This window comes from Gracilinanus agilis, chromosome 3 (genome assembly GCF_016433145.1).
Source record: "Gracilinanus agilis isolate LMUSP501 chromosome 3, AgileGrace, whole genome shotgun sequence".
In the NCBI taxonomy this organism is placed as follows: Eukaryota; Metazoa; Chordata; class Mammalia; order Didelphimorphia; family Didelphidae; genus Gracilinanus; species Gracilinanus agilis.
In genome coordinates this window covers 612,821,337-612,842,171 of record NC_058132.1, presented here as the reverse complement: position 1 = coordinate 612,842,171, position 20,835 = coordinate 612,821,337, and the positions used below count along the sequence as shown (strand labels likewise).

The window sequence follows — 20,835 nt, the reverse complement described above, 5'->3', positions numbered from 1 at the left end:
ACTGAAAATAACCAAATAATGATGAATAAAAATAAAGAATCATGAGTAGTTTTAAGTTAGGAAGCCTGGGTCCAAAGGTAAGTCATTTAACCACTTGGAGGTTCATGTCCTAGTCCATTCTTTAAGAGTATAAGCTGCAGAATAGTTACAGATCATTAGATGGAATTTCCACACCAGAAGTTCCCTGCATGGATGAAATCAGAGATTTTGATTAAGAAATAAAATAAAATAACCAGCAAGATGCTGAATAAGGTAATAGTGATACAAATATAAAGAACTAAGTAGTCCCTGCACACCAGAGCTTTACTTTTTTTGGTTGTTTCCAATGGTAAATGCTTCTCCTCCCTCTGGAACCCAGTCCAAAATGCATGCAACTCTGGTTCTGTGCTCACCATGGGTGCACGACCACAATCTCAACTGCTCAGGGAGTCATGCAGATGGTGGCGGGCCATGGTCTTCATCCCCTTCTTTCTTTCTAACTCCTTCCCCCACAGACTTGCTTCCTTTCTTTTCCATGGATTAAACTCAAGGAGATAAACAGAGAATGGGCTTTGTGAAGGGATTAGGTGATCCTTGTGTCCAACTATCTCTTTAAATTACTGTCCTCCTAATTACTCAAGCGATAAAAGTCCAGTTGGGAGAGATTAGATGCAGTCATCACTGGCACCAACAGCTAGATTGGAGGCTTTGGCTCCAATGGGAGAGATTGCTGTTCCCAACAAGGAGAAGCCCGCCCTGTGCTTTTGAGGGATGAGCCGGTGGTGAAGAGTTGCCATCTGGCTCTTCTGGAGGACTAAAGCTTTCAGACTTCTGGGGAAGAGGAGAAGCTGAGGGTCGCCTACCCATTCCTCTAGATAAATTCAACACGCATTTGTTAAGGGCTTTTGTAAGATTAAAAATTAGTATCCAAATACTTCAAGTATTATATTTTATAAGATTTATTCATAACCATTTGAAGTAAAGGAAAATAAAAAGCTAGAGTAAAAAGGGAGCTAACCCAGGCAGGGCTGTGAGAGAAGAGAGCGAGAGGGTGGGGTTACTACAAACTTTTAGGTACAATACATAAGGATGCTACGTGGACAAAGGGAAAAGGACTCTGGGAGATAAAGTCCAAGGGTTCAAGATTTCCAACTATACATTTCCTATGTGTCAAACGCATGCTAGGCTAGAGACCAGAGGGACGAAGGGGAGGTTTGACATAGATTTCTGTCTTAAGGAAGTTTATTGTTATTCCTTCCTTTCAGTTGTTTCTGACTCTTTGTGACTCCATTTGGGATTTACTTGGCAAACATGTTGGAGTGGTTTGCCATTTCCTTTTCCATCTCATTTTACAGATGAGGAAATTGGGACAAACGAACGGTGAAATAAATTTCCCACAGTCACGCAGCTAGTAAGTGTCGGAGGCAGGATTAGAACTCAAATGATCCTAATTCGAGGTCTGGTGCTCTATCCACATTGTGACACTTTAGCTGCCCTTTCAAGGAAGTTAGGTGCTTATAACATATAGTATATGAATTGATTTCCTCCTGAGTGAGTAACGTTTTCCAACAACTTATATTATAATTATATTATATTCCATATATAATTTAATGTATATTATATATTATATGTAAGTCTGTGACTTAGTAGATACATTCTAGGAATCTTCTTGAGGGTCTTAAAGAATCAAAAAAGCCATGGTGTCCTATCACCCTATTTTATGGATGAAAAAACTGAGACTTAGCAAGATTAAGTGACTTGTCAATGGCACACTACTCTTAAATATCAGAATTCCATTATATTAGGGCTGTGGGCATGTAATATACATATCCAGCCTCTGGATCCTAAGTAGGTTAAAGAATTAGTGTTCATTTCTGGTCCCTCTTCCTGCTTACTTCTTGGCTAAACTATGGATTAGGTCCACATATGTTAGCCATATACATCACAGACAATGTTCCATAAAAGATAGCATACTGAACTCAGATTGAGGTAGAGCTGGGTTCAAGGCCTCTCTCCCTTGCCCAGACTTTTATGAGACATATGACTTGCCTCTGTTTCCTAACCCGTACAGTGGGGTTATTAGAAGCACCTGCTTCCCAGTGTAAAAATGCCAGGGTTTGTGTTAATTTTAACCATAGAGGGCATTCACTCCTGTGTGAGTGTCTTGGGTATGTGGATATATGGATGTAATAAACTATATTACTAAATAAATGCCTTGGAGAAGTATAAACCAATGTGCTAGATGATATGGTAGACAACAACTTGGGGATCAATATTGGACATTTGGGTGGTCAATAGAGGACCAGCACCTTGTAGAGGATGGATAGAAATTCAATAGAGGAACACAAAGGAGAAAAGACTTTTCAGACACAGGAGAATGGTGGAAAGGAAACACAGATGTTTGGGTCTTTTATCATTCTTTTTGGGAAAAGGAATAAGCATTTATTAAACATTTAGTATGTGCCAAGCGCTGTGCTAAGCACTTCACAAATATTACCCCCTTTTGATCCTCACAGTAGCCCTGGAAGATGGGTGCTGTTATTATCCTCATTTTACAGAGGAGGAAACTGAGTGACTTGCTCAGGATTGAATAGATAGGAAAGGTCTGAGGCTAGATTTGAACTCAGGTCTTCCTAACTTTGCCACCTAACTTTGCCAGAAGCTTGTTAAAAATTTCCATCAGGGAGGATGTCTCCTCCTCCAGCCTGTGGTGGGGGGCAGAGGAAGGTTATTGGTGGTAGCATAGGTCAAGCAGGGTATGTTCTCCCTTGTTTTGAAAGCTCTTCTCTACAGGGAAGTTAGAAATCCCATACCTTCCCCTGTTGGAATTAATCAATCACCAGTCAATCAACAAACATTTTTTAAACACTTTGAATATACCAGCACTGATCCAGGCACAAGAACAGGCTAGTGGTTACTCTATAAGGCAGATATGGCCAGATCGTCTGAGACCATTGGTCTAACTAGGGATGAATGTCATCTTGCATCTCATGGGTTCTATGAATTTTTAAATTAGTTTGATGGAAAAGCATGGTATTCGCTATGAAGAACAGTAGGTGGACTGTCTACCCAGGGTTGTTGGTGGCAGTAGTCATTTACACTGGATTTCAAATGTACCGAATTAATATCAATTCATGAAGCATTGGGAAAGGAATTGAAAAGGAGCTTAGAGACCCTTGAGGCCAATCTCCTTATTTTACAAATGAGGAAACCGAAGCCCAGGGAGGTAGTGAAATGCCCAAGGTCAAATAGGTAGAGCTGATATTTGAACCTACATCTTCTGACTCCAAAGTCCCTCATGCTCATGTCATGACGCCATGTTGTTCCATCAGAAGAGGAAGGCAGAGATGATGCCCAGGAGTATCTCTTGATTTGGGTGAACTTGATGCATTGAGAAGTGAAGAAATTCCTTTGGACTGGACTAGCTAGAAGGAGCAGACTTACTTTTTGGGTCCAGCCCTCAAGCCCCCTAGGCTGGGTTGCATGGGCTGGACTGACTTGTGCTGATGCTAGAAATGGGCTGCCATTGGGGAACTTCCTCTTGAAGCTTACCCTCACCTGCTTCACGGCTGAGCCTCCCCCAGGCCTCCTGCTAATGTGCCTTTGCAGTCAATTAAAATCCGATTCTATTCCCAGCAAGGGAGCTGGCAGCCTTGGGTCTTCCCAGCAGGCTGGACTGGTAGCAATTACTGGCCTGGCTGGTACCTGATTAGCTAAAGGGAGGCTGCAGTAGCCACCCTACCCCTGTGGTCAGCTTTTAGCCAAGAGGCAGGAGCTCCTCATCCCCAAGCTTTGGCCCTAAGCTATTATTCAGCTCCATCACTAGGGATCCAAATTAACCTCTTCATTTCTCTATTCCTGGCATTAGAAGCCAAGAAGTCAATCTATCTTATCTAAGCAGAACATCCCAAGAATAATTGCCTAGGACCTCTCCAACCCCTATGCAGAAACTCTGGTGGCTCTCAAACACCTGTAATTAATACCCTGATTTGGCACCCAGAGAATGCTTAGTATCACCTACACCATGCCTTGAAGCTTTGAAAGTAGAATCTATGTGGAAAGGCAAAAGAGATGAGGATGATTCAGCATGAAGAAAAGTGAAGGTTAAAAGGAATAAGGAACAATAGATTCCAAGATTCTAAAACTACATTATTCTCATGTCCCCAGTGGGTAAGGCACGGGCTGCTCACTTGCTTCCCCTCTTTCTTTAGAATCCCTAAATTCCTTTAAATTATACCTCAGACACTACCTCCCACAGTGGTCTTTCTCATTCCCCCTGGTTTCCAGTGCTATCTTCCTCTTGAAATTATTTTGTATATCATTTGCTTAACTACGGACCCATTGGGCCAAGGAGGCTCCTAGCTCTAGACTCATGCATACTGGGTCCAGGCTTAGAGTTTGCCAGGTTCTAAGGAGAGGAGTCAAGCTTTTTCTAATTCACTCTTAAACCCCTCACCTCAAGCCTTGAAGAAAAATTCCTGAAAACTTAAATTTGTCTCAAGCCTAGGCTCTCCCCAAAAGGATTAGAAAGATACACAAGATAAACAAGGTACAGGACAGCTATTTATTTTCTCCACCAAAAAGAAATACTTAAAACTTATGTGTGTATGTATGTGTGCATTGACAAAGACTTAAAACCTGATAAAGCCATTATTTTCTCCGGGGCAATTGATACTTCAAATATTAAAATATTAAAAACACAGAATATTGAGTTAGATTACTAGACAGGAATTTCACCTTCATCTCAGCTTTGTGCTGTCCAAACTATACCTTCATGGTCAATGTCTTCTGGCAAGCCAGCCCACGATTCTATTGATGGTCATATTTTTTCCCCCATAAATCATTTAGCTTCAGGCACTTACTGAGAAAGCTAGAAAATTCCCATTTTCTCAAACTCTTGTCTCCCAGGCTGGAAACACCCATCTTGAGATCACCGTTTGATCACCGATGCCCAGAGATAGAAATACAAAACAGAAGAAGCATACAAAGACCTATAGTCCAGGTGTAGGCTGCTTAGGTAAAGCATATAGATCTTCTGCCATGTATGAGCAACTATCATGACTAATTGGGGTAGATGGAAGGAGCCCTTGCTATCCCAAGCCCTCTCCCACAGGAAGTCCAAGAGAGATTTCCAAGCCCCACATTCAGAAAACAGCAAGAGCAGACCTTTTCTCATTCTTGAAAGTCTAGTGAGTGAGTGGCTCTTTCTGCCTTAGTGGCCACTCTGACCCATCCACCTCCCCCTGTTGCTATTTCAGAAACTAAGAGACTATTGAATCATCCCAAAGCTCCCACTTCTAAAGGACATGCTAAGCATAGAAATTCTAGAATTGCCTGGGAAGCTCAGCACACAATTGAATTTTTTTTATTGATTAAGAAAATTTTTCCATGGTTACATGATTCATGTTCTTTCCCTCCCCTCCTACTACCCCTCTCCCATAGCTGATGTGCAATTCCACTGGGTTTTACATGTGTCATTGATCAAGACCTATTTCCATATTATTAATATTTGCATTAGGGTGATCACTTAGAGTCTACATCCCCAATCATATCCCCATGGACCCATGTGATTAAGCAGTTGTTTTTCTTTTGTGTTTCTACTTCCACAGTTCTTTCTCTGGATGTGAATAGCGTTCTTTCTCATAAGTCCTTCAGAAATGTCTTGGATCATTTCAGTACATGTTTGGATGGATGTGCTCCAATCCAACCTCTGTTATGTTTGTATTTACTTGTCTCTATCCATATCTCCCCCAGCAGAATAGGACTTGCTCGGAATAGACACTTAAAAAAATTTTATTCAGTGGAAAGGATTGAAACAATAGGGATCTAGGTTAGATAGTATCCAGGAGGTCCTAGCTCTGAAGGACTCTCCACTGTGTTTGCTTTCTCTCCCCAGATTTTCTTGGCAGGAACTCTGTGAGCTACCCCACAGAACTAGAAAAGGCCTTAAAAATAATCAAATATGAGAGTTCTTAATGTCTTTTGTGTCCTGAACCACTTTAGCACCTTAGGGAAACCATTGGATCTCCCTCTCAGGATATTTTTAAATATATAAAACTTTTATTATGTTAATATATAATATTTTAAATATAGAAAATAAAACATAAAATGTTGCAAAGGAAACCAATTAGATTGAAAAACAGTTACTCAAATATGTATATTTTTAAAACCCAGATTAATAAACCACAATCTAGCTTTAGTGTTCTTATTTTATAGGCAAGGAAACTGAGAACCAGAGAGATTTAATGCTTTGCCCAAATAGGTAGCTAGTGGGGTAGTGAGTACCTCTTAGGGAGTGAGCATCAGAGTATCAGACCTAGGATTCAGATCGACTTCTTAAGACTCCAAATCCAGTAGTTTTCCCAAAATGACTTACTGTTTCTCTAAGGGAGATGAGAGAAAATGGTCCATCGTGGGACCTATTCTCCCCAAATGAATACCAGACTGTCTGTTGATGACTTTAAATGTATATATAGTTATAAGAGACCCTAAGAGGGATTTTAAATACCTCTAATTGTAGCATATTGTCTTTGCTTGATCAGAGGCAGGGGAATAGTCAAGATGACCTCTGGAGGAACCCAGCAGCCGGAGTAGAACGTAAATATAGGTCTCCACGGAACTAGAAGTAAGAGAGTAGATCGAACAGAAGCTGAGTGGCTTAGCAGACGACTGGAGGCACTGGATGAGAGTCTATTCACATGCTATCAAAATCCAAATGCTACTTAGCAAGCTCGCCCCAAGATGTGCATAATGGGGAGTGGAGCCAGGATTTCAGGAAGCAGAGCTCTCCAGGGAGATGTGAAAAAGGGAATGAGACTGTATTTCCTGAGACTTCCAAAATGAACTAAAAGGGGGCAGCTAGGTGGCTCAGTAGATAAAGAGCCAGGTCCAGAGACCAGAGGTCCTGGGTGCAAAATGGGTCTCAGATACTTCCTGGTTGTGTGACCCTGGACAAGTCACTTAACCCACATTGCCTAGTTTTTACAGCTCTTCTGCATTGGAACTGATACTTAGTGTTGATTCTAAAACAGAGGGTAAGGATTTTGAAAAAAAGAAAAAGGTGGGACCTCTTAAAAAGAGCTTTGTACCTCTGATAGGTGTTTCTTGGATATTCTCTTCCATTTCTGCCACTCTCATCCAGTGCTGCCCAAGAGAAGATGTCTGTTTTTGGTTTCCCCTTTTATAAACCGAGGAAGGTGTGTTTGTATCTGTAAAAGAGGGCTTTGGGGGCTGGGGCTAGACGGTGAGCTAAAGAAAGTCTGTGAAAATAGTGAAAGCTAGAAAAGGTGTTGGCCAGGCTGTCTACTCCAGTCCTCTCCCTCAAGGGCAGTTTGGGGAAGAGCAGCAACCACAAAGAAATAAAATAGCACAGAATAAAGAGCACTCGGAGGACTCTAAGGCAGTGGTTGGGAGGACAAAATGTAAACTTGTAATCCTGGTATTTAAAGTCCTCCAAAAACCCTTACTTTAACTCCTTTTCTCTCACCTTCTCTGTAACATCTTCCTTGGAATTCTCCCGATAGAAAGGGTCTTCTTTTCCTTCTTTGAATTTAAATCTCTTGCCCAGGACTCTCCTTAGCTGTGTGACCCTGGGAAAGTCACCTAATCTCTCTCTTACCTTTAATTTCCTCCTTTATAAAAAGGGGATAATAACAGTGCCAACTTCCCTGGGTTATTTCAAGGTTCAAATGAGATAATATATGTAATGAATTATGCAATAAAGCCTGGAAGTCAGTCTTGAAGCAGGACAATTCCAGAAATAATTGGCCAAGACATTAAAGCACTACATAAATATTAACTATTATTCTCTGCTTTTTGCCTATATTACATCTTATCTTCTAATTATTCTTATTTGTGTATATATTTTATATATATATATGGTATACCCATCCTCTACTCTCCAGGGGAATGTAAGCTTCTCAAAGACAAGGAATACTTCATTTTCTCCTTGTATCTACAGAATCTTGTACCTCGCGTTGTACATAGTATTTCATAGATAAATTTAATAAATAAATTTAATTTTAAAAATAAATTTAATCAATGCCAGAACAGTGATTCCTAATTTTTTTTGAGTTGTGCCACAATAGTTATGTTATTTTTTTCATATCTATGACCCCTTCCAAAGGAATTGCATGCCATAAGTGATTGAAAATTTATTTTGTTTCGAGAATATTAGCATATTCTTTGAAATAATTAGGGTTACTATGGGATTGCACCAAACCATGGCTGGGCATTACTTTCTTAGAGGGCAGGTCCCAAGGAAAGCCTGCCCCAGAGGCCAGACTGGCAGGTGCCCAATGGCCTATGGGATAATCTATGCCCCTGGGCACTTTGGGGGAACCAAAGTAAAAGCAGAGAAATAAGTTTCTCTTGGAACTCAGCCCCAAAGCCTGGTATCTTGGGAACTTGTCCAGGTTGCTTTATGGCAAGAGCTGAATTCTGGCAGGACTATGTCAGTCTAAATTGTTTTCTGTTGCCATCCACACTTATAATAAAGAATTTTTGATGATGATGATAAGTAAATAGAAGATAGATATATTTGCACGTATAGAGGTATAAATATAGATGTCAGTATTTTTGTTGATTAAAACAGCAGCTTTCACCATAACTCTATAGCCATAGACATGCATCTCTTACACAAATGTCCTTTCCTCACTCACATATCCCAGGTAGCCTTGTTTATCTATTATGTGGATCATGATCTACTTCACAGACTTGAATGTTACATAAATTCAGTTGTTATTGGTGAAGTTCTTTTTTCTATTACCAGTTGAGTAAATTTAGAGACACAGTGAATAGGGGCATTTGTCTTCTAACGGTTAAAGTATAGTAAGAAAAGGATATATGAGAATAAAATAATTATTGTGAAAATGAAAAAAATTAATTTCCTGGGTTTGGCTTGTGTTTGGTTGTATTATGTGTATGGGTTGATGCTTTCGATATCACGTTAGTTTTCTGTGAGCTGATATAAGCAGAAAGGCCAAAAAATTTTGCCTTGAGGATAGAGGCAGGTTTTTCATTGGTTTGGGGGAAAGGGGTGTAGAAGGTGAGGTACTCTTATAAGAACTGTTACCTGGTTGATTGACTCAATAGACACAATGAATTGTCCACTAAATGAGATATGTGTATTTTTCTTAAAACCCTTACCTTCTGTCTTAGAATCAATACTGTATATTGGTTCCAAGGCAGAAGAGTGATGAGGGATAGGCAATAGGGATTACTTGACTTGCCCAGGGTCACACAACTAGGAAGTGTCTGAGGTCAAATTAAAACACAGGACCTCCCATCTATATGTATTTTTCAACGTATTGATTAATTTTGCTGATTGATTTTTCTATTTTTTCTTATAAAATATTCTTTACTAAATGGGATGGCTTTCTGGGAGAGGAAAAGAAGAAGGATGCAGGGGGAAATGCCAAACAAAAGATAGCAATACAGATTTATTTTCTAAATGAAATAAATGGAACATATGTAGAGTGCTTTACTTTATACATCTTGGAGTTCTAGGTAAACATTCTTGTTATAATCAATAAAGACCTACGTCACTTTTTTTCTTTGGTAGTAGATTTGGGGGTTATTTTTCTCCAACTTTTCTGGATAATGGCTATAAACTTCACTTTGTTCAGACTGTGTCAACCCAGACTTATTACCTCAGGGGGAAGATCCAGCACTGGGATAATTTAGGTGTGGGTGGAAATCAAAGGGATTAGGGTCCAGGCCAGCCTTGATGATGTGCTAAGAACCAGGTTTGGGAATGGGGTAAGAAATAGGGTAGGAGAAGACCTTGAATGAGAAATCAGAACCACCCACATATAGCTGAGTGCCAGAGAGAACTCAGAAGAGATTCTTCTCTGGAAAGAAACAGAATACCAGGGTAAAAAGGGACTCTTTGAGGTCATTTTGTCCGTCCTCCATGCTGCTGATTGGATCTCTCTCAAAGCAGCTTTGACAGGTAAGAGTTAAACCTGTTTTAGAGCCCCTAAGAAGGGAGAGTATAAGCTCTCCCTTCTTATTCATCTGTTCCAATCCTTACCTGGCTCTGAAATTCTTCCTTTATAATAAACACATGTATGATTCAGGCAAGGGTAGGGATGAGATGACCCTCCTCAGGATCTATGGAGCCTAGAATTCATTGTCAGGTACCTACCTGGCTTAGGAGTTTGATTTCCCTTGCTTCCTCCTTCTCCTCACTGGTCCATAGATCTCCAAACTAATTCCAAGATTTGGGAGATTTGGATGGAAAGAGCCTCTTCTTTCGCCATCTTCTCCTGCTTACTCATAGTACAAATAGTTAACACTATAAAATGAACATCCACAATTGCATAAACTATTACTATTATAAAGGAGAGGAAAGTCAGGGCAGACTTTCTTATCCTTAAGAAATCCAGTGTCTTAGTCTGCAGTTGGTAGGATGAAAGCCCCCTGAATCCAAGCCCCTTGAATTACAAAGGAGGAAAATGAAACCTGATAACTGGCAAAGAAATTGGTTTGGAGCCTTCATCCTCCAACTTGGCACTAGGTAGGGCAGTAGATAGAGTGCTGGACTTGGAGCCAGGAAAACTCATCTTCCAGAGTTCAAATCTGGCTTCAGATACTTAGTAGCTGTGTGACCCTACACAAGTCCCTTAACCCTATTTGCCTCAGTTCCTCACCTGGGAAATGAGCTGGGGAAGGAAATGGCAAACCACTCTAGGATCTCTGCCAAGAGAACCCCAAACGGAGTCATGGAGAACCAGACATGACTGAACAACAACAACAAAACCTACTTAATGGGGCAAACTCTCGTAAAAAGCACTGAGAAGAAAGCAATTAAATCAGACATGTGGATGTGAGGTATATCTGGAGGTGTGTAGGTAAATGTTTAACAACTGCCTCTTCCCTAAAAAATTTAAACTAGAAGTACTTTTAAGCTTAATCTCAATTATTAACATTTCGCCATCATTTTCTTAGGTCTAGGTAATCAACAAAACAGTAAATCAAGCACTGATTCGTAGTCTTTGCCAGCTGTCAATTTTGGAAGGGTCAAACTGAAAATGAAATAACCAGCTGGTTTAAGCTAGCTCCAGCACAAACCCTGAACATATCTCACTGCACCTTAGCACAGTTACATATACATAGTTGGCACGTGCAAAAGGACAATGGTTTGCGCAAAGTAATTAGGGCCAGACTTCATAGAGAAGTGGGATTTTGAGCAATAAAGAAAAAGAGTGTTTTGCCAAAGAAGACGTGACTGAAATCCCAGCTTCTCCATCTCCTCCCTCATTGCCCCCTAGTGAATTCTGCCAATCTTTTTTTTTTAAGCTCTTCCCTTCTGTCTTACTATTAATTCTAACAGAAGAACAGCAAGGGCTAAGCAATTGCGGTTAAGTGGCTTGCCCAGGGCACAGAACTAGGACTATCTGAGGCCAGATTTGATCCCAAATCCTCCTGATTCCAAGCCTGGTGTTCTATCCTCTGAGCCACGTAGAGACCCTGAAACCTGCCAATTTTGCCATGTTACTAGAAGAATTGGAACTGGGTCGTATTAGTCAGCAATGGTTGGGTAAGGATGTCAGAAAGGTGCTCCTTTGGTCTTGGTTTCTCTGCCCATCTCACTGATTTCCCAGCATATTTCCCGCCATATTGGAGGGAATTAGAAAGTGGAAAGAGAGAATGTTTTTGATCTCCCCCCCAACCCCCTAGAACTGCAAACACCACCTGTCAGGTCTGGCTGTCTCTCACTAGTTGTGGATTTATTTCCCTCTCTTCCCTGGCTTCTCTTCAGTAGGGATATGCCTGAGCCTGTGTGGGTTGAGGGATATATCTGCCACTTACCTGCTGCCACCATGGCAACCAGGTAACTTGAGAACTCTGAGAGCAAACCCTACAGATGGGAGAGGAAGAAAAATGAAGCCAGTCAAAATAAAGGGAAAGAAATCCATGAATGAAGGGAACAATTCAGTATTAGCTCTTGGAACGCAATGCCGTGGCTTTGAGTGTTGAGACCCACTGAGACCAGTTTTAGACCTCCTCATAGTTTTCCCTTTATGGCTGATCGAAGAGGCTTGTGATAGCTTATCAAATACTCTTCTGATTGGAAGGAGTTCTCAGATGGTCAACTTGCCCATCCCCCTGTCTCTAAGTTGGACTCCACAGAAACCATCCCAGTTAAACCTGAGTTGACCATTTTATTCCAAGCTATCAGAAAAGCAGATCTGAGAAATTCTTCCCAGCAGCAGTGTGGTGAGAGACTACAGAAAGCCTCATTCTGGGAGGGGGAGCCCTATGTCAAAGACCCAGTAGCAGTGAGAATTCTTTCTACAGACATTTATTAAATACTTAATCTGTGCTAGATGCTAGAAATGTGAGCATAAAAATGAGAGCATCTCTGCCCATGGAGGGCACATGTTTTACTAGGGTGGGAGAGGGAGTGGTGGTTATGACATGTAAACTGATAAATACATAATAAAGAAGGAACAGATAAGGAGCTCTAAGATTTGAGGAAGGCAGATGAGTGACTCAGTGGATAGAGTACCAGATCTGGAATCAGGAAGACTCATCTTCCTGAGTTCAAATCAAGCCTTAGACATTTACTTGCTAGGTGACCCTGGGCAAGTCACTTCACCTTGTTGGTCTCAGTTTCCTCATCCGTAAAATGAGCTGGAGAAGGAAATGGACAACTACTCCAGTGTCTTTGCCAAGAAAACCTTAAATGTGGTCACAGAGTGTTGGATACAACTGAATGGACTAAACAACAACAGAAGACCCTTAGCTGGATGGGATCAGAGAGAGCTTTTTGGAGGAGAGAGATCCTGAGCTAAAAAGTAAATTAAGAGGAAGGGATGCACCTGATGAATGAATAAAAGTAGAATATGACCTAGGATTGTGGATGAAGAACTTAAAGGAGCCTTACAGGTCATCTAGTCCAACCCTCTCATTTAACCAATCAAGAAACAGCCCCATCCAGGTTAAAAATTACTTGCTTAAGGTCACACAGGTAATAAATGGCAATTTGGGGTATTAATCCAGACTTATATTTGCCTATATCACACCAGGAGAACATGGCATAATGCTTAGAGAGTTGGTCTTAAAGCCAGGAAGACCTGATCTAAGTTTTCCCCCTGCCACGTGATGGTTGTATGACCCTAGGCAAGTCATTTACCTTCTAAGAAGTTCTTTAAGTCACAGAGAAGGTGCTGGTCTGCTTTCATAAAGGGAGCTCTCTCACCTAGGAATTCTCTTTATCAGTGAAATCACAGGTCCAGTCTCTATCCCTACCAGCATAATAATTTCTACCTGACCCAAAGGGTAATTGTGAGAATAACATAATTTAGCATGAAAGCTCTTTGAAATATGTCTTGTGGAAGAGTAAGCCAATGTAGTGTCAGGGAAAGGTCGGTCAGGCTTCATTCCTCCTTCCTTAAGGAGATTCTCTTGGCCCTGATGCTTTAAGCATCAAGACTATGAAGAGAATTCTCCTGAGCTCCCTCTATTTAGTTAGTACTTTTGATCCAATACCAAAGAGTTTAACACTTGAAGGACCAAGTCTTGGTCCTTTGGTAATCTTAAATTCCCACCCTTCCAGTTTAACTGAACTCTGCAGACAGGATCCTACAAGGCTCCAGAATGCAGAGATAATGTGGGGGTTAAAGAGCCGTCCAAGGAGCAGAGTCCCCCTTTTGAAATCTTGTTTCTCGATTAGTCTCTCATCCATCAGGGAGTGAATACCTAGTGTCCAGAATGACACTAGTCCAGTATGAAGGAGAGGGAGCTAAGGAGGGCACAGAGACTCAAGATGTGTCCCTTCCTTGGAGAAGGGCACATCCAATTTAATTGAGGAACTAGACCAGGACACACATAAAATAGAAGTAAGTGGGACAGAATTTAAAGGAAGGGTCAGGATAAGCCAGAGAAGTCAGGAAAGACTTCCAGGAGGAGGTGAGATTTGAGCCAGTCCTTAGGATGAGTAGGATTTAGAGGGGAACAAAGACTGAGGGACGGATGGGGCAAACAGCATGAATAAAGGCTTAGAATTAGAAATGATGGTTTCATATGTGAAGGACCATTCATTCAGGAAAAGAAAAAGGAAAAGGAAAGTAAGTGGTAGAATTCAGAGATGACCTTGTCCATCTCTTGCATTCAATGAGAACTCCTTTTCCAAGTTCAGATGAGGTTTGCAGGGGAAGAAATGCCCCAGGGTTCCCCTGCTGTCCTCAGCCAGCTTTAAAAAGTCTGACTGCAGGAAACACTCCATTATGTCTAGCCTGAATGTGTACTGCTATAGCCTTAGCCATAGGGAATAGGAATGATCTCATTCTTTGTAATTATATCCCCATCACCAAGCACATTGCCTAGCACATAGTAGGTGTTTAATAAATATTCATTAATTGATTTCTTCTTGTCCTAAAATTAGTGATCAAGAATTGGTCTCTGTTCTTGAAGACTCAGAGAGAGAGAGAGAGAGAGAGAGAGAGAGAGAGAGAGAGAGAGTGAGAGAGAGAGAGAGAGAGAGAAAGAGAGAAAGAGAGAGAGAAAGAGGGAGAGAGAAATGTTGTAACACCATCTACAAAACCCTGGTAAGGTTGGCTGCCAGCCTACTCTCAGTGAGAGACTGTTTTAGCTTAATTTTACATCTCACCAAGCATCTAACATGGACCTTGGAATGCAGTCGGTGTTTCATTAATGTTTGTTGATTGGATCTCATACCCCTGCCCCAACCTCCTTGGCTTCCAAGGAGGCCAACCAGGTCAGCAGAGTTAGCTGGGAATCCTCCCTCTGTTTTCTCAGATGAGGAAGCTGGCAAGGAGAAATTAAATGAGCTGCCTTGATGAAGGTAGTAGGTCTTTTGGTTGCTTCTGTCTAGAGTGGAGCACTCCCATACCCTAGGATTATTGGATAATAGATTTAGAGCTAGAAGGGAATGTAGAATCCAACTCCATTTAAATATAAGCAAACTAATGTCTAGAGTGTAAGTGACTTGCTTAGTCATACAATACAACTGGGAAGAAGAGGCTCCTGGGAGTTGGGCTAGTCGGATTCACTTAGCCAGTTCTTGGCTGAATGCTAAATAAAAGGCACTTGGCATGCATCTTATCATTTGGTGTTCATTCACTCCAGTGAGATAGATGCTGTTATCCTCATTTTACAAATGAGGACAGTGAGGCAGGGTAAATGAGTTGCCTGGGATCCTCTAGGTAATAAGTTCCAGAGGCAGGATTTGAAGTAGGTGTTCTTGACTCCAAGCCTTGGATTCAAGGAGAACCCCTTTCTCAAGTTCAGATGAGGTTCTCTCATGTTGATGAGAGATTTTCAAGGGAAAGAAATGCCTCCAGCTTCCTTACTATTCTCTGCTAATTCCTATTTCTCTTGTTTCTGCTGCTTTTTTTCTCTGTTCTTTCTCTCTTCCCTCCTTTTTGTATGCTTCTTTCTCTCTTCTCTCTGCCTTTTCCTTCTTTGTATACCACTTTTTCCTTCTCTCCCTATCCCTTTCTTTTCGCACTATTTTCCCTCTATTTCTGTACTTCCTTCTTCATACTTTCCTGTCATCTTTCTTCCCCTAACTGCCAATTATCTTGTCTTTAACATAGGTGCCTGTACACAGTAAGTGCTTAATAAATGCTCGTTGACTTCGCCACTCTTTCTCATTGCATCTTTCCCTCTCTCTCTGCAGGGGGAGCTGCTGAGTCCCTGTCGCTGCGACGGCTCGGTCAAGTGTACCCACCAGCCCTGCCTAATCAAGTGGATTAGCGAACGGGGCTGTTGGAGCTGTGAATTGTGTTACTACAAGTACCACGTCATTGCCATAAGCACAAAGAATCCTCTGCAGGTAAGGATGGGGCTGAAGACTCCACTCTTATGTCCCCAGATCCCAAGAGCCCTTGGAGATGATTGGGGGCTTGGGAAAGGGGAGGACCCCACCACCTTGCTCCCCACACCCCAAGCTGATTTTTGCTTATTTTAAATTCAGAGCCCTTTCTTCCATCCTGACGTTCTGTTCCTGAGTTCTCCCAACTCTAATCCATTTTTTCACTGTAGTCAGAATGAATCTTTCCTGTGTAAAAATGTTGCTGCTTCCCTGCTCAAAACTTTTCATTGGCTCCCTACTAGCTGCCAAGTAACTGCCAAACTCCTTTAAGATCCTTCAAAATTGGATCCCACTTTTCTAGTTTTAACTTATAATGCAACCCTACACACACTCTTTTTTTTTTTCCCCCAAAACACTTTTCCCCAGATTCTTGTATGGAGACAGGAAGTTGGAAAAAGTGTACCAACTCTTACCTCCCTCACAATCAGCCCAACTCAAATGCTACTTCCTCAATGAAGCCTTGCATGATTCCCCCAGTCAGAAAAGAACTTTCTAGCCCTTTGGTGTCTTTGCTCTTTATTTGTATCTCTCTTGGGTGCACAAAATATTTTATTTGGAATGAGATATTTTGCCTATGCATATCTCTCCTGTAAACCCTTCCAGGGCAGGTACAGTGTATCCCAGTGATGGCAAACCTTTCAGAGGGGCAGGTGATGTGCCTCAGGAAAGCGGGAGGGGAGCAGCCTGGCCCCACATCCCTCTGGCTTTCCAGTAACAAACTCTGTGCTGGAGCAATGGCAGGTGTGCCCATAGAGAAGGCGATGAGTGTCCCCTCTGGCATGTGTGCTATAGATTTACCACCATGGGTGTCTCCCATTGTATCTCCCTAAAGCACCTAAAAAAGTTCTTTGTTCACAATAGGTGTTTGATAAACATTAGTCCAATTGAATTAGGGCTAGGAGTTGGAGTTTGAATGGGGTGTCCACCTTAGGTCGGCATGGAGGAAGAGATGTAGATGACATGAGTCAGAGAAAGATGGGAAGAAAAGATGAAGAAGGGGGTACAGAAATAGAGGAGAGAGTAGAAAGAAAAGAGGGACAATTGGGGGTTGGGAAGGGGAGGGAACCACACCACCTTGCTCCCCACACCCCAAGCTGATTTTTGCTTGTTTTAAATTCAGAGCCCTTTCAGAGAGGAGAACTGGGATAGAAAAGAGGAAAAGGGCAGAGAGAGGAGAGGAAGAAGCATAGAAAAGGAGGGAAGAGAAAAAGAATCGAGAAGAAAGGCAGAAAAAGAAGAAATAAGAATTAGGGGAGAATAATCGAGAAATGAGAAGAAAAAGTGATGAGAAGGCAAAGAAAAGGAGAGGAGGAAACAAAGACGTAGGGACAGATGATGAAAAGGCAAGTGGGAGAGAAGAAAAGAGAGGAAAGGGAAGCTACATCACAAAGAGTTGAAGGTAGCATATCTGTTTTATCTAGTAAGACCTCCTCATTGGTAAGACCCAATGGGAGCAGCCTTGACCTCACTGCCCAGCTCTCCTCACCTGGAACGTCTATGAGAGGTGAATGAGTTGGCAGGAGCTGAATATAAACACTCGTAAATCGCCCCCCATCCAAAGATAGATCTCCGTGAGAGGCATACACGTAAATAAAGTGATTTGCTTCTGAAAATACCACTGCACATGCATAATTAGCCAATTAAGCTGCCACATAATTAATTAGCCAGTGCGTAAGTGAGGAAGGGAACATCAGTTGGGAGGTTAGCACGGTTGGTGTGTATTTCTAACTTCTCTTTTTCTTAAGGGAAAAATGCAAATGGCCCATTTGGGCCCTAGGGAGCCCGGAGAGTCCATTGCCAGGACACCAGGCATGTAAAGAGCAAATGCCTACTGCAGCCACTGGGCAGCTGGACCAGCAATTCTCCAGGGCATGTTCTATTGCCTTCCTGAGTCTTGGCAAGAGGATGTATTGTGGTTTAGTGGAAAATGTTCTGGCTCTGTAGTCACAGGACCTGGGTTCAGATTCTACCCTTTTCCCTTAATACTTGTGTGATCAATTGGTAAATCACTTAACCTCCTTGGCCCGAGTTCCCTTATCTATAGGATGAACGATTTGGATGTGGTAGCCTCCGAGGTGCCTCCTAGTTCTAAATCTGCGGTCCTAGGACCTTTTCTTCTTCTCTTGTCCCCTTGCTGCAGGAGTGGAACCTGGTGGCGTTGGGACTGACCTTTAGAGGAGAACTAGGGGAAAGGTACAGAAGGAACTTGGCTAGAAAGGGACCTAAAGAAAATGTGTTTATTGCATTACATGTAGGTTATAAAATCATCACCGGTAGAAAGCTTCCAAAATGTGGGAATTGGGGGCAGCTAGGTGACTCAGTAGATAGACAAGCCTAAGGGAGTGACAGGGAAGGTGAGGTGGCTCAGTGGATAGAGCTGGGCCTGGAAACTAGAGGGTTCTGGGTTCTAATCTGGCCTTGCATTCTTGCTGGCTAGGGGACTCTGGGTAGGTCATTTAACCTCAATTGTCTAGTCCTTACCACTCTTCTGTTTTGGAACCAATACTTAGTATTGATTGTAAAACAGAAGGTAAGGTTTGGAAAAAAGTGTACGCACTGAACCCTTATCTCTCCCCCACTACCTGTCATTTTCAAAAAACCTCACCTTCCATCTTAGAATCAATACTGTGCCTTGTTTCCAAGGCAGAAAAGTGATAAGGGCTAGGCAGTGGGGGTTAAATGACTTGCCCAGGGTCACACAGCCAGGAAGTATCTGAGGCCAGATCCCCCATCATTTATTCATAAATCTTGAATTTAGTAGAAGCATTAAGACTTCCAGGTCCTCTGGAGACAGACCAGAGGGACTGGGCATTTTATCTAGGGCCTCTTTGAGTCTTGATGTTCAGTCATTTTCCAACTATGTACAACTCTTCATGATTCCATTTGGAATTTTCTTGGTAAAGACACTGGAATGGTTTACGATTTCCTTCTCTAGCTCATTTTCCAGATGAGGAAACTGAGGCAAACAGGGTGAAGTGACTTGCCCAGGGTCACACAGCCATTGTCTAAAACCAGATTTGAACTCAGGAAGAATTTTCTTGATTCCAGTCCTGGCATTCTTTCTGTTCCACCACCTAGCTGCCCTTGAGCCAAAGGAAGCCACTTTCAACTCTGTTCAACTGATGAAATCATGAAAGAAGGTTTGGATCATAACTCAGGATGCCCCCCTTCAGGTTCAAAAGCAGCAATTATCTACTTTTAGACTGTGAGTCCCAGAACCAGTCTGGACTAATTTTCCCAAATACCCCAAATATCATATCTGCGTAGCCTATAGCCTGAGAGGGCTATTCAAGGCTCTGGCCAAATTTTGTTTCGGAGGGACGGGATATAACAGAGTCCTAGACTGGGAGCCAAATGACCTCAATTCAAGTCTCAGCTTTGCCAGTTTTCCAGCTCTATGATCCATGCCTGACAGAGTGTCTCTATCTGTTCCTTTATCTATAAAATGGGGAAAGGCAACCCGCCCCACCAGAGATCAGGGACAGAATCAAAAGACCTGGGTTTGAATCCTGCCTCTGGCATATACAGGAGCTGTGTGATCTAGAGCAAATCACAGTCTCTCAGCACTAAAGGAGCCAACTCCTTAAGTCCTGGAGGTAGATTATGTGCATTGATAGAGGGAATTACTCAGTAGGAGTTCCATATTTCAATGAATGGGCAGCTAGAGTGCCTGGCCTGAAACCAAGAAGCCCTGAGTCCAAATCCAGCCTCAGACACTTACTAGCTGTATGACCCTGAGCAAATGACCTAACCCTGCTTGCCTTAGTTTCCTCATCTGTAAAATGAGCTAGAGAAGGAAATGGCAAACCACTCCAGTTTCTTTGCTAAGAAAACCCCAAATAAGGAGCAGCTAGGTGACGCAGTAGATTGAGAGCCAGCCAAGACAAGAGGTCCTGGGTTCAAATGTGATCTCAAACACTTCCTAGTTGTGTGACCCTGGGTAAGTCATTTAACTCCCATTGCCTAGCCCTTACTGCTCTTCTGCTTTGGAACCAATGCACAGTATTGATTCTAAGATGGAAGGTAAGAGTTTAAAAAAAATACTTGTCCTAACCACCCTCTTCAAGGTTATTGTAAGAAACTGTTTTGCAAACTGTAAAGTGCTGTATGCACCCAAGTTATTAATGTCCCCTGCATCTGGGTGCCCATCGTGTGTTTAGCTATGAGTTCCTAGAAGCTAGAATGTGTCTGCTTTGCTTGCCTTGGTGCAAAAGTGGGTAATTTTCACCATCCCTGAAGTGAGAATACCAGAAGAAGAACAGAGCCCGGCTCCCAGGGAGCATTCTGTGGGTGGGACACAGCTTGTGGGCTACACTGCTTACTCATGTTGGTTCCCAGCACTGAGCCAGAGAGGAGCCTTGATGGGAGGCATCACTGCTCAGTTCCAGGGAGACAACGTGTGTCTCACAGGCAAGCCGATGGGATCTGGGAGGTGGGATGGAGCAAGTCTTCCCACAAACAGGCTGCAAAGCAGGAGATAGGAAATGAGAGCAGGGGAGTTCCAAACCCAGCACTGCTGGCACAGCACTGTGGGACCACAGGACGCTCCCTTTGTTTCTTTCTCTCTAGCCTAAAGTCAGGTCCATGCTCTCTCTATAGAATGCTGGGTGGGACAAGATGCCCAGGCATTAAGAAAGAGAGTTGTCAGGGGCAGCTAGGGAGGTGGGAGCCAGGTCTAGAGAGGTGAAGTTCTGGGGTTCAAATATTACCTCAAACACTTCCTAGCTTTGTGATCCTGGGCTGGTCATTTAACCCACATTGTCCAGCCTTTACTGTTCTTCTGCCTTGAAACCAATACGCAGTATTGATTCTGAGATGAAAGGTAAGGGTTTAAGAAAGAAAGAAAGAAAGAAAGAAAGAAAGAAAGAAAGAAAGAAAGAAAGAAAGGAAGGAAGAAAGGAAGAAAGGAAGGAAGGAGGAAAGGAAAGGAAAGGAAAGGAAAGGAAAGGAAAGGAAAGGAAAGGAAAGGAAAGGAAAGGAAAGGAAAGGAAAGGAAAGGAAAGGAAAGGAAA

At 42.3% G+C, this 20,835-nt stretch overlaps 1 protein-coding gene across 1 annotated transcript in view; it reads left to right on the top strand.

Moving 5' to 3' along the window:
- The window catches only part of MARCHF4 (membrane associated ring-CH-type finger 4), a 152,824-nt gene that overhangs the window by 102,365 nt on the left and 29,624 nt on the right, over positions 1-20,835 (top strand). The window contains exon 4 of the mRNA XM_044669429.1: positions 15,629-15,784. Coding sequence (XP_044525364.1) covers positions 15,629-15,784 — 156 coding nt within the window. The remainder of the gene's footprint in view (positions 1-15,628; positions 15,785-20,835) is intronic.